We start from the raw sequence: 13,562 nt of genomic DNA, 5'->3' as shown, positions 1-13,562 counted from the left end.
CTCTTTTTCCATCATTTGAAACTTATCTTTTAATAGTTACATATGTTACTAGTAGAACTAAGTTTTGGTAGTTCTGGAAAATAAGGGAATTTCAAGTGAATTCCATTTTAAAAGAACCTCAAAACTTCGTGCTAGAAGCTTGGGTTGCCAGTAACATCCCTTCCTCCTTAACGTTTTGATCAATTATAAACATACCCAAAGCATCAAATGGAGGTCAAAGCTTATTAAGAGATGCCTGATAACTCCGAAAGTTATCTACTCCCAAACCTTTACTTGGTTTGGAGAATGCTGCTTGAACTCATGTCTAAAATTGGTCTCCCCCTCCCTCCAAATCCAGGTGTGGGGTCCTGCCTTTAGGGAAAGACAGTCTACAGGAGGCTATGGAGAACCAAAGGCTGCCTCACAGACATAATCTCAGACAGAACAGACAAGAAAGCAGCCCTCCAAACCTGCTCTTAGAAAGTGGTTTTTGTGTCCTGACTCTGTTTCTCCATTTTTAAGGCAGAAAGGCCTCACCCACTGGGACATGGGCCTACCTAAGTGCATGGCAGGGTCTTCCCATCAGATCAGCCCCCTCCTCCTCCCTCTTGGACAAGGAGGGGGTTGAAGGTTGGCAAGAAGCATAGGGCTCTCGCCCACCCCTCGTCCAAGTGGTCCAGTGTTGATAAAAGCTTGGTTCTGTATGGATTCAGGCGGAAAGCGAAAAGAGGAAAAGTAACTATTTGTACCACTAAAGGGTTTCCTGTTCTAATGACCAGAGGAGATAAAAGAAGGTAAAACCTGTAATGGAGCCACTGAAGATAGATTTGAAATGTAGAGCAGGTATCTAGAAGTGATCAAAGTTCTCCTCCTGTTGTGTTTTCCTGTGTTTCTAGAGCCCAATATTACCACAGACCTGTAGATGTGGGCTTGGCATGAGTAGACCTTGCCCAGGGCCATCTTTGCTCTTGAGGGCATTGGCTGTGTCTTTTCCTTGGACATTTACTATGTCACTACCACCTGATGCAGAAAGCGTGCTTTCCACTTGCCCAAGCGCTCGGCCACTGTTCACTTTGTGTGTCTTAGACAACTCTGAGAGGTCAGTCGGGAAGTAGGGTCCCTCACCAAAGCAGAAATTTTAGTTACAACATACTTTTCCTCGTGGGCCAGAGGTGTTGCACAATTTCAGGGCACACCCTTCACAGAGAATACAGTGTGCTGGTGCCCTCTGGAGTTGCTCCACACTCTGATTCATGTAGGCAACCCTCTTTTCCTTTTTCATGTTTCCCACCATTTCTGGCCCTCAGAAGCATATGCATCAAATTAAGGCAATTGAGACATCCAAGGTAGGCCTGTGTGCCCAGAGCTGACCTAACATATCTGCCAGTACAGTCTGACATGGTCCAGGCCAGAGCCTGCTTTTTCTCTCCTCATCCTTGTAACCCTCGCTAACCAGCTTCCACCCGGCCCAGGATCACACAGGGTGGGACCAGCAGCTCCCCAGGTGTGGTGATAGCTGACCTGAGCAAGCATAAGAAGTGAGATCCTCAGCGAACCCCTGGAAAGGACAAGAAGTGACCTAGGCCTGGGAGGGTTATCACAGCCAGGCTCTCAACACTTGGGGAGGGTGTATGAGTCCCTCATTGCTGGGACCCAAGTCCTTTAAGTTAAGGGAGTAGCACTCATGACTGCCATGGCCCATCTCCTGAGAGCCCAAGGGAACAGATTCATTGCTATCTCAGCAACAAAGGCAGGGAAAGGTTGGATTTCTGCAGGTTGCTCATGCATTACTGCTTAAAAGGGTTTATTTTCCTTAATAAGGTTGAGGACGCTAGGAATCAAGGGAGGCGCTCCTTCAGGCTACCTGGTGCAGCCTATGGCCCTGAGGTGGTATCCTCCAGACCCCTCCTCAGGGTGGGGATGGTGATCTGCACCAGCTCACACTATTTGAAAGGTCTTCCTCATATGGCCTCCCTGGGACTTGGTGCTGCTTCTGCCCCTGCAGAGTCGGGGGACAGGTGCTATTGGGCATGGAAGAGCAGTGTGATGTGTATTGGATGGAGCATGGACTTGGGACTCGGGCAGGGATTCGGAATCCTGCCCCATTGGTTCTGTGTCCTTGGGCGGTGCTTAACCTCCCAGTGTCTAATGAGTTACTGGAGGATTGAATGAGCTAATGAGTATAAAGCACTTAGCATGGTGCCTGGCTCAGAGTAAGCACTCGGGTAATTTACAAAGAAAAGAACCTTATCAATTACTCAAACCCTGTGTATACCACTTTACATACATTTTCTTAATTAATCCTCGGTGAATTATGTGTTATTCTCCCTATTTTTATAGGTGAAGAAACAGATTCAGAGATTTGGTGACTGCCAAGTTCGCTCAGTCTGTGTGTAGAGATTAGGGTTCAGGTCTATCTGACTCCAAAGCCAGTGCTTTTACTACCCCCCATGCTGCCTTCCAGAACAACTCTGACCCCTCTTCACATATTTTGAGATTTTTGTCATGTTCTTGAGTTTTTCCCGTCTCCAGGCTTTTTCTTTCTCTGGACCCCCAAATACCTCATGGCATGATCTTAAAGCCATTTACAGACCTCTGGACTGTTTGGTTGTCCAGGTCTCACTTGAGCTGTGGGGCTGTTGCTCAGGGGAGGGTGTGCACAGTAGCCAGAGAGCGTGCAGGGCCTGTGTGCCTCTCCTGCAGTGACCACCAGGCCTCGCAGGCAGAGCTGGTCCTTGTCAGGTACCCAGCCAGTCTTGGTGGTAAGACATGTTGTCTGTGAAAGGCTAGTCTCTGAGACTGTCAATCAATGACTGAAATTTTCAGTTTTCTTTTCTTCTTCCTTTTATTTATTTACTTACTTACTTACTTACGGTTGCGTTGGTCTTGGTTGCTACATGTGGGCTTTCTCTAGTTGCGGCCAGCGGGAGCTACTCTTCACTGAGGTGCGCAGGCTTCTCATTGCGGTGGCTTCCCTTGTTGCAGAGCACAGGCTCTAGGCACATGGGCTCAGTAGTGGCTCGCGGACTCTAGAGCACAGGCTCAGTAGTTGTGGTGCACGGGCTTAGTTGCTCCACGGCATGTGAGATCTTCCCAGACCAGGGCTCGAACCCGTGTCCCCTGCATTGACAGGCAGATTCTTAACCACTGTGCCACCAGGGAAGTCCCTTCTTTCTTCTTATTTACATCTTAATAGACAACATCTCAGGAACCTTGATATGTGCTCCATAGTGAGTACTGGGAAGAACTTTAAATCTGTAAAATTGTGACCACTTGGTTGTGTAGGTGAAACAAATCCAGCATTTGGTTGACAAAATTGTTCGGGATGCTTAGATCAGACTGTTCTTACTTAGCCTTGACAGTGGTGCTAATCCATGTTCCCTTGGACTAGCATTGATCCTAAGTGCTTATTGAGCTGGTTTCAGGAGCCCTTAGAGGTAGCCAGAACCCTGGAATGTGCATATGTTCAATGGTAAAATAAATGCTAACATTTGGACTTTCCTGCTGTAGAATCTGTTCGAAACACCCCCAGCACTGACACCATGCCAGCCTCCTCGTCTCAGACATGCTGTGCTGATCACCAGGATCCTGAAGGTGCTACCAGCTCCTCTTACTTGGCCAGCTCCCAAGAGGAAGATTCAGGCCAGAGTCTTCCTACAGCCCACGTTCGCCCTTCCCACCCACTGAAGAGCTTTGCTGTACCAGCAATCCCTCCCCCAGGTCCTCCCACCTATGATCCAGCGTTGCCAAGCACACCGTTACTATCCCAGCAAGGTGAGTGGGGACAGCAGCACCACTGGAGGGGCCCTTTGGCTCCGGCTTATGGCGCAAGTCCCCTCTTCTTTGCAGAGGAACAAAGCAAATGTCCTCCAAGCTGATCCCTGCAATTTAGTGTTGCAGGGTGCATTGCCCCTCTCAGGGAGTGTAAGGGCTCCTCCTTTGGGAACATACATAAACCAGAGAATAATTTGGCAGGGAGCAAGGGCTGATTTTCTGAATTGTGTTTTGGGTGCAGAGTCCTTGGCGGTAAAAGCCAGTGGCATGGGTATGAACAACAGATGTGGTCTGCCCAGCCTCCTCCCAGAGTTTCCTCACTCCATAGGGTTCCTGCCAGCTGGAGAAGGGTCAGGAAGGCCAAGACTTAGAAACAAGCAAGAACCTTAGAGTGGAGGAATAACCCTGCAGAAGGAAAGTTAACTCCTCGAGTTCACGCAGCTCAGCAAAAGCCCTCTCACCTCCAAGGCGTGCTTTCTGCCTCCTACTCTTTCACATTTTTCTCTATTATGATGGTTTGCTTCAGAATAAATCACTGGTTTTCAGGCTTTCTGGTCTCAGGACGCTTTTTAACTCTTACAAGCTGTTGTAGCTGCACAAGAGCTTTTCTTCACATGGGTTGTACCTATCATGATTTACTATATTAGAAATCAAAACAGATTTGAAAACTATTCATTTAAAAATAGCAATAAATCTATCATGTTAAGATAAATAGCATATTTTTCCTGAAAAATAACTATTTCATAATAAAGAGTAGCATTGTCTTATATTTGTGCAGATCTCTTTAATGTCTGGCTTAATAGAAGACAGCTGGATTCTCACACCTGCTTCCGCATTTAATCTGTTGCAATATGTTGTTTTGGTTGAAGAAAATCTGGCCTCACAGATATGTAGTTGGAAAAGGGAAGATTATTTTTATAACCTTTAAAGACAACTGTGGATATTCTTTTTTGGTACTACGGCAAACTCAACAAGTTGTAGTTTCTTATAGGTTTGTTTGTAATGTGGAATCAGAAACCATATAATTATTTGTACTCTGTTCCAATAAATCCATATATCTTGTACTTTGAATGCACGGTACTGAACATCACATGTTGGTCTTTGGAAAGTAATGGTTCACTAAGTTACACAGATCCTCCGAATTTTGATACATTTTGTTAAACAGTATCTAAAAATACATTCATTAATATCAGCAATGTCTAGAAGTATTGGGAAGCTCTCAAGCTCATGGTGGCAGATACAAGTTTTTCAAAATTCTGATTTTTCACTTTAAACTTAAATTTTATCATTGAAAATAAGTACTGTCCGTTGTTTTCCCTGAAGTGACTGACTTTACTTCATTCACTTTCTAGAAAATATCTGCCAAATGCTCAAGTCTGAATAACCGGTTTGTGTGTCAGTCTTTCTCTGACCTAACATTGATGTTTCGTGATGAAAGCAGCAGTTCAGCTCACAACTCAATTACAAATCCCTTTATTGAAGACAGCTATTATGCTTTGGTGTACAGCAGAAGTATTTTACCCATATTTCCATTTTAGAATATTTAAAAGATGTGTAATCAAGGTTGAGATTTCATAACATAATTTTTGCTACTTCATTAACGATGATCTTAAACTGGCTCTTTTTAAACTTGCAAGTATGCATGTCCGTGAATGACTTTACAGGTTGGTGCCACTGCCTTAATTTGTACTAAGGCTCCAGCAGTTTTACCCACTGTTGCTTTTGTACCATTGGTGGAAGGGCAAAAACTGTCTTGGCATTATTATGAAAAGAGTTTTGACCTCCCAGATATCCTGCCAGGGGCCCTTGGGTCACCACACTTTGAGAGCAACTGGACTAGGAGATGTGCTTTCTAAAGCCAAATGGAACATTTGGCCTCTTGGATGCCCTGCTTTCTCCCTCCTGCCATCTTGTTCCAGGGCCTTTTCAGAGCAGGATCTCTGCCCTGGGTCTGGGTGCATCCCTCACCCTTAGCAGCCTTTGGACCTTGGGTACCTTCGTGAGGTCTGGGGGAGCAAGCTCAGCCACACACCTGATGGTGCCCTTTCCCCCTCAGCTCTAAACCATCACATTCACGCGGTGAAGACGGCCTCCATTGGGACTTTAGGAAGGAGCCGGCCTCCTATGCCAGTGGTGGTTCCCAGTGCCCCTGAAGTGCAGGAGACCACAAGGATGCTGGAAGACTCCGAGAGTGTGAGTTCGCAGGGCCACCAGCCCCGCCAGGATGACTAGGTGCATGTCCCAAGGCCTGAGAGTGCGCTGGGCACGCTGATACTCTGTGCTGGCCCAGAAGTGTGAGGCAGAGTCGCTCACTCACTCATCAGGCGAGCACTGAGCAGATCCTGTGAGCTGGGGCTGTGCTGAGGGTTTGATCTGCTTGGATTAGCTTGTCACACCAGCCCACCCACCTGCCTTCCTTTTAACTGTGTCCTGTCTCTCTGGTCCTCTTGTCTTGGTTTGAACCATCCACGTGTTCTTTTTCCCCTTAGTCCCCCTTCATGACCTTTCCTGAGCAGGATGCTGGAGAGGAACGTGCCTGCATGGTTGCTGTCAAAACAAAAATCAACAGGGTCTCTCCTTGATCTTCCACTCCCACATTCCAATAAATATGTTCTGCCTCTGCATTTCCAGGTACAGGACTCTCTTAGGAGGAGAGTTTGGGGCCCAGAGATACAGGGGACATACCAACTGTGTTGGGTCCAACAGAGACTAGAAGGGACGAGTGAGGTCCTCGTGACCCTGGCAGTGTGGGTTGGAGGAAAGGCATTCTGCAGTGAAAAGAAATGAGTGGTTGCTGGCTTGGGCACATCCTGCAACCTCTGATGCTGCTGGGCCAGCAGGGGCGTGGGTGGTCCAGTCTCTTAGGCAGTGTTGTCACTGACCACTTGACGCTTTGATGTCTCTCTGTGGGCCCTCGTTCTGGACGGCTGCTTGGACTGTGCCTGGTAACTGTTCTCTTTTCTGTAGAGCTATGAACCAGATGAGCTGACCAAAGAGATGGCCCACCTGGAAGGACTGATGAAGGACCTAAATGCCATCACGACAGCATGATGACCTTGACCGGGACGTGACTCCAGACCTGAGTCTAGAAGTCTTGGGACTTAGCCTTGAAAACAAGGAGTTGTACAGAGCACGAGAGGACAGCACTTGAAAACACAGAGTGAGCAGGCCGCCGGCCAGCACCCCCGCGTGAGGCCAGCTCCAGGCCTGGCCGCCTGCCTTCTCCCGGTCGGCCTGGAAGATGCCGTGTCAAGGCAGCTTCCCTTTGCCTGCCGATACCCTGCAGGACTGGGCACCATGGGCCAAAATTTTGTGTCCAGGGAAGAGGCAAGAAGTGCAACCTCTGTTTCACTTTGTGGTCAGGCTGTGTCTTCATGCTGCGACGGCATCGCCTTTATGGAGTGTAGACGTTGGCATTTATGTACAATTTTATTTGTGTCCTATTTTATTTTACCTTCAAAAGAAAAACACTATTAAAAACCAAGGAAGTCTGTGGTGTTCTCCACAAGTGGTTGACGTTTGACTACTTGTTTGAATTATGTATGGAAAGTCATTGACAGTGTGGGTTGTTCCAGGGGTTGGCTTGTTTTGTGTTTTTGTTTTTATTTTTGATTCTGAGTCATTGCATCCTCTACCAGCTGTTAATCCATCACTTTGAGAGGGGGGAGGAAATGTTGCATTGCTGTTTGTAAGCTTTTTTATTTTTTTTATTATAATTATTAAAGGCCTGACTTTCTCCTCTCATCACTGTGAGATTACAGATCTATCTGAATGAAATGTAACATTGAAAAGACTTGTTTGTTGCTTTCTGTGCAGTTGCAGTATTGGGGTGGGGGGGCATTGGGGGGGTTGGGAACTGGAAATGGAGGGGCTGCTGAGGTCCTGTGAATGTTTCAGTCATTGTACTTCCTTCCAGAAGCCTGCAGAGAATGGAAGCATCTTCTTTATTGTCCTGGCATGTCCATCTCTATTGTCACTAAGTTGCAACTGGAGTTTCATTTGGATCTAGTTAAAAATTTCTTCTGTGCAATAGGTGGGTTCGAGGATGTAGCTGCCCTGGTGTCTTGGTCATATCCTGATAAGAATGTCCACGCTGAGGAGTCAGGCGCTGTATTGCAGGAGTGATGGCAGGACAGGGCACGAGCCTGGCCGAGTTCCTGGGAAATCGGAGAAGAGGTTAGAGACCCTTTCCTGCTGTTACCATGTGTTCCCTTCGGGGAAGTCAGAGGTTAAGGAGGGAACTTTGTTCCCATGTAGGACTCCTTGCTTCTCCCTAGTTCCTGTCTTCAGCCAGTCCAGCTCTCACTTCCACGCCTCAGAGCCCCACGGGGGAGGCGTTAGCAAGAATGAAGCAGGCAGGGGCTGCAGCACCAGTGAGGCTCCCCACTTCTTTCTGAACACTGTTCTGTACGTAGCAGGGGACGGGGACAGTGGCCTCCCCAACTCCTACACACCATCCCAGCAGCTCAGCTAAGCCCCTGATTTGAACAGGGCAGCAGGAGGTCTCTGAGGTGTGCTGAGAGGCTGACCACACAAGAAGCCTTTGCCTTTGCAGGAAGTTCTTGTATGCTTTTTCTTAAAAATGTAAGGAGCTGAGATTTTTCTTTTTGTTTAATATAAAGAATCGCTTTAGAATACAGGACTGACCCTCAGGCATCTTCCCCTACTCCCCAACAAACCCCCAGAAGAGAGTGTGGAAGGCAGTGCAGAAGGCGGATTGTGCTTTGGTTCTGTAGCCAAGAAGAGGTCAGCTGCTGAGAACACCAGTGGGCGCTCGGACCCGCCTGCCCCGGGGCCTGTGCTCTGCCCTGGCCACACAGGCGCCCCACTTGCCTTTGTACCTTGGTTATTTCCCCTATTTAGGTCTTACCACACATTTGCTTTTCTAGAAGATGAACTCTATTTCTCAATTGGGGGCAATGAAAAGTGCAATGCTGGAACTCCTGCTGCCCTGCTAGCTGGTCACGGAGGATAGTGCCAGGCCGGATTCTGGAAACCCAGTGCACTTAAACTGATCCTGAAAAGAGCACTCAGAACACTCTGGACACCAGGAGGGCTAGATTCCCCAGAAACTGTCTTACCTTTTGCCCAAAGAAACATGCTCGGTATTCGGGGCATTCCCTTCCATGAACCCTGATACTTTGGTTACCTCAGGGCCTTGGTACCTGGATACTGCCACAGAACTGGGGTGGGGGGAGGGGCCTATTTTTAAATAACTGTTCAAAGTTGGGGGATTTTTTTAAATTAAGAAAAAGGAAAGTTATTCTGTATTGCACCTTTTCACAGTTTAATACATTTTCTTACATTTTCCTGTGATTTTTGAAATTAAACCATTGTGTGTCTTGTAATGTCCTAGTTGAGCTGCTGACCAGCAGCTTCCTTCAGGAGGATTTGGAGCAAATGTGTCTGTTGCCTTGTCACCTGCTGGAAGGGGACCTGGAGGGCTGCTGGGGACTAGTTTCTGTACACACTTGTTTGGCCTTTTCTGTAGTTGATGCTGTAAACTCTATGGCTTTTTGAAAAACAATTTCATGTTTTTATTTAGTATTGGAAATCCAATACACTTTTTTAAATCCAATCAAACTCTGGTCTGGACAAAGTGTTATTTTCCTTTTTCCCTAGGAAAACAGAACTTCGGGGTCCCGTTTCCCATCCTCAAGTGGACTTCACCATTGCCCTCATCACTGTAAAGGCAGGAGTTCGGAGGGGCACCCAGGGCGGTGTAGCGGGTGAGCCAGGTGGTGATCTGGGTGTCCTCCAGCCCCAAAGACAAGCCTTGTCCCTGTCCCCACCCCCATGACCATTGCTCCCCTGCAGGGACTGAGAGCCCGAAGGATCAAAGATGACACCTGTCAGAAAGAGCCAGGTGCCCCCCACCCCCGCCGCCCCAGGCAAAAAAGCGCAGCCGTTCCTGAATGGTGTGCGGGCCACGTCCCTGTTGTGGCAGCGTCCTGCGCAGCAGCTCGTACTCTTGGCGCACAGCCTGGGACCCACGCTAGGCCCGGGGCCTCCCCGCCCCCGCATCGCACAGGTGTGTGATGCCAAGAGCGGGTGTCTGCAAGGAGCCCCACCTTTCCCAGGCTGTTTCAACTTCTGACTGCATTCACTGTGTCTCAGCTTGGGCTTTATGACAAAAATATCATAGACTAGGGGGCTTAAACAGCGAACTCTTATTTTCTCACAGTTCTGGAGGCTTGGAAGTCCAAAATCAAGGAAAGGGCAGATGTCAGGTGAGGACCCACCTCCTGGTTTATAGATGCTGTCTTCTCACTGTGTCTCATGTGGCAGATGGGTGAGAGAGTTCTCTGAGGTCTCTTTTACCAGGGCACTAATCCCATTGTGGGCTCCACCCTCATCGCCTAATAATCACCTTCAAATACCATCATACTGGGGATTAGGATTTCAACATGCGAATTTGGAGAGAGACAAACATTCGGTCCATAACACTCTGTAAGATTTCTCACAGTGTATGAGAGTCTGGGCTCAGAATAGTGAGTGGGGAGCACAGCAGCCATAGGCCTGCCCTCCATGAATGTGGAGTAGCGTGAGGGCTGGATACAGAGCCCAGCCTCCTTACTAACTGCTCCCTCGGCCCCAGGACTTCATCTGCTCTGCAGCCGTGTACTTTATGAAACCCAAATCCCATCATTCCCATTAGCCATGCCCCATTGGCCTCAGGGTGGAGTCAGAGGTCCCAGTGCCAGAGCCTGTGCCAGTCTGCCGCAGCCCCAGGCCAGACGCTGTCACCTTGTGTACCCAGTGTCTAGCAGAGGAAGGTAACCTGGGACACGCTTTTCAGTCTTTGCATCTGGAACACCACTACCCCCGTGTTCTAACAGCCAGAGAACCGGTGGGGACCCTCCTCTGCGTCCCTAGATGGAGCTCTTTACAGTGATTTATGTTTTGAGTCTTTTTCCACTTGACTGTGGACTCAGTGGAGACACAATTTCTCACTCCTCTCTGAAGGCCTAATGCCAAGGGCAGATTCTAACAATAGCAGATGCTTGTCTTCCAGAAGGATGGATAGACAGGCAAGAGGACTCATGGCCTGGAGTGTGTGGGAAGGCTTCCCGTATACACACACACCCTCCCGCTCCCTTAGAGGGATCCTTGTAGGTCCCTAGTGTTACTGGTGCCAGGACCCTCCCATTCCAGCAGCCATGGCCCTTTGGTGTCCTGGGGTGAACTTGAAAGATAACAAAGACCTGTCTGCCTGGCACAGTTGTAAGTTATAAGAAATGAGGCTGATACCACAATGATGAACTCGGTGCAAGGTTGTCCTCCAGTTGGTTCTAAGACAAACACTGTGAACAAGGCTCTATATGAAGAAGAAATGCCCTCTTTCCCCAGTCTATCAGCCCCTCCCGACTCTAGACACCTTCCTGCCAGGAGTGTTGTGTCATCAGGAGAGACTGGAGAACAGCACTGAACCAGCTGTCAGACTGACGGGGAGGGGGCAGGGGACGGAAAAGCAGGGCCAGCCCTACCCATAGACAAGGGGCCTCAGACAGGAGGTGCCTGACTCTTCACCTTGGGTCTCCAGCTACCAAAGGAGAGAGTTCACCAGGGAGGGGAAGAGGGGACGAGGTGGGAGAGAGTAATTCAAGGAGATAGTACTTTACATTTTCCATAATCTTTTAAAAGTATGTAATGTTGAAAAAATGTTATCTGTGACTATAATTACTACTCTCTGGGCACAGCGATGATGTTCATCCCAAGATGCTCTTTTACTCAACTATGGATTGGATGGGTTTGTGAAATGGAAACATGGGCCTAGAGCTAAGCTCAGAAGGGGTGAGAGGGAGCTCTTGCTGTGCTATAGTGAGAAGAATTTGGAATTTCCTGAAATAATTGGGGGTGGGGAGGCAGTGGGTATATCAACAAGAAGATGAGAGAATGAGGGGCAGGTGGGAAGGATGCCCACAGTGGGAAGAGACAGCCCTTAAGGTGCCCCAAAGAATGTTTTGAAATGAGAAGATCTGAGAGGTCATTTAGTGCAGTTTGCTCTTTGCACCTCCATGACGTAAACCCATCCAACTCCCCAAGTCTTGTATAACGTCTGCCATGTGCACAAGGCCTTGCACAAATTACTGGCTTTCTCCCTTCAAAGAAAGGGGCATCTGGGTCGACGTGGTGACGGATAGACCACAAGTCTGGCATGGTGATTGAGGGTGACCAAAAATGGGGTTGGCTGAGAGCCAGAAGTGACCAAAAGAGTTTAAACCTGAGAGTTCGCAGAAATCAGGGGGCACAGGAGGGCACAAGACCTTTCCCACGTCAAGATATGAGAATCCCAATCCGCCTTATCTAGATTTAAATAGGCAGACTGACTGCAGCTGGTGTCTGGGTTGCAGTCATCTTACATTTCCACACCCTTCACCTCAGTGTCCTGGAGCAAAGCTCCATCACTCCATCATAGGTGTGCACACAGGTGCCTGCCCCTCATTAGTGGCTCTACCTTTGTGGAGCTGGTCTCCCCAAGGAGAATTCTGGGAGCCATTGTAAACTCTTCCCTCAACACCACAGTACATGGCTCGGCAAACCCTGCAGCTCTCTCTCAAATGTCTCCAAGCTGGCTCCTGTTGGTCTCTATTGGGCAACTCCTCATCGACCCATCCCCCCACCTCAGCCTCCATGGCAATCCAGCCTCCACACGATTTGATTTTTCTTTCTTTTTTTTTTAAATAACACATTACTTCATTTATTTATTGCATGAGTTTGGCAAACAGCGCAAAACTTCAGCAACATTTTAAACATGTAAAAAAGTCAAAGGCTGAACAGTACTGGAAATCTGTTTTTACATAATTAGTTATAATGAGTACACAGGTAGGGTTCTGCAAAGCTAACAAAATACCAAGGATGGCTTAGTTTCTGAACATATACCACAAAAACACACACAAAAGCAATATAATTTATCTTTACAAAAATTACAGCCAAGCAATAAAAAAGGATGTTAATAACGAAGATACGAACACGTATGTTCACTACGTATATCTCATACATTGAAATGCTACACCTTGTACCCTGAAATGCCATGTGTAGAGAGCCAGGCAGAGTAAATCTAGGCTCATCACTGAGGTTAAGAATTATCTGAGAATTTAATGCTTGTATGTAACATACTCAATTGAAACTTGCTATATACCAATTCCTAGATCACAACAACGCATTTCACTATATATCTGAGAAGTTGAGTCTTCTTTGTTGGCAGTGTAAAATTTTTGACCAGTGTCAAAATTCTGGTAAAACACACATTGAAGACGTTTTCTAGTGTATGCAATGTTTGGGGGCATTAAAGAATGGGGGAGAAAAAAAAAAAAAAAGAATGTGGGAGAAATTCTTAGATTTCACACTAAGTTTCTGCTGAGCTTTGTCAAACCAAACAGCTCAACTATAAGGCAAGAAAAATTAACCCCTCTATAACAGATTAGTGGGTCTTAACCAAATAAAGATAAGAATTCAACCTTAGGAAAAAACTCCCTACATAAGCAGATCTGAAACAGTGGGCACTAAAATGAACATCTAAAAATTACCTGACGATATTCAGTCATTGGTTCAGAAGCCTGACAATTTGTTGGTATATTTTATCTAATTAATGTTTTAGAATCAGCACCAGTCCCCAAAACCGCAAATTGTAATATTTAATCTTCATTAAAATACATCCTTTTGTGGTGTATTAACACTACAATCAAAGCTGAATTTACTCAACTTATTATATATTTTTGTGTACACTGGTAGGAACTTAAATTTTTTTATTTACTTGTGTTTCTGTTTTGGGGCACTTTGACTGAAGAGAAACTCATTTCACAGGA

General features: G+C 47.1%; 1 protein-coding gene across 1 annotated transcript in view; it reads left to right on the top strand.

Annotated features, from left to right (window-relative positions):
- The window catches only part of NEO1 (neogenin 1), a 168,188-nt gene extending 160,653 nt beyond the window's left edge, over positions 1-7,535 (top strand). Inside the window, exons 27-29 of the mRNA XM_024761726.1 lie at positions 3,490-3,753; positions 5,810-5,946; positions 6,721-7,535. Coding sequence (XP_024617494.1) covers positions 3,490-3,753; positions 5,810-5,946; positions 6,721-6,804 — 485 coding nt within the window. The 3' untranslated portion in view covers positions 6,805-7,535. The remainder of the gene's footprint in view (positions 1-3,489; positions 3,754-5,809; positions 5,947-6,720) is intronic.
- Positions 7,536-13,562: the final 6,027 nt, after the last annotated feature.

The sequence above is a fragment of the Neophocaena asiaeorientalis genome, unplaced genomic scaffold, assembly GCF_003031525.2.
Source record: "Neophocaena asiaeorientalis asiaeorientalis breed wild unplaced genomic scaffold, Neophocaena_asiaeorientalis_V1.1 scaffold54, whole genome shotgun sequence".
NCBI lineage: Eukaryota > Metazoa > Chordata > Mammalia > Artiodactyla > Phocoenidae > Neophocaena > Neophocaena asiaeorientalis.
This window is presented reverse-complemented; position numbering and strand designations above follow the sequence as displayed.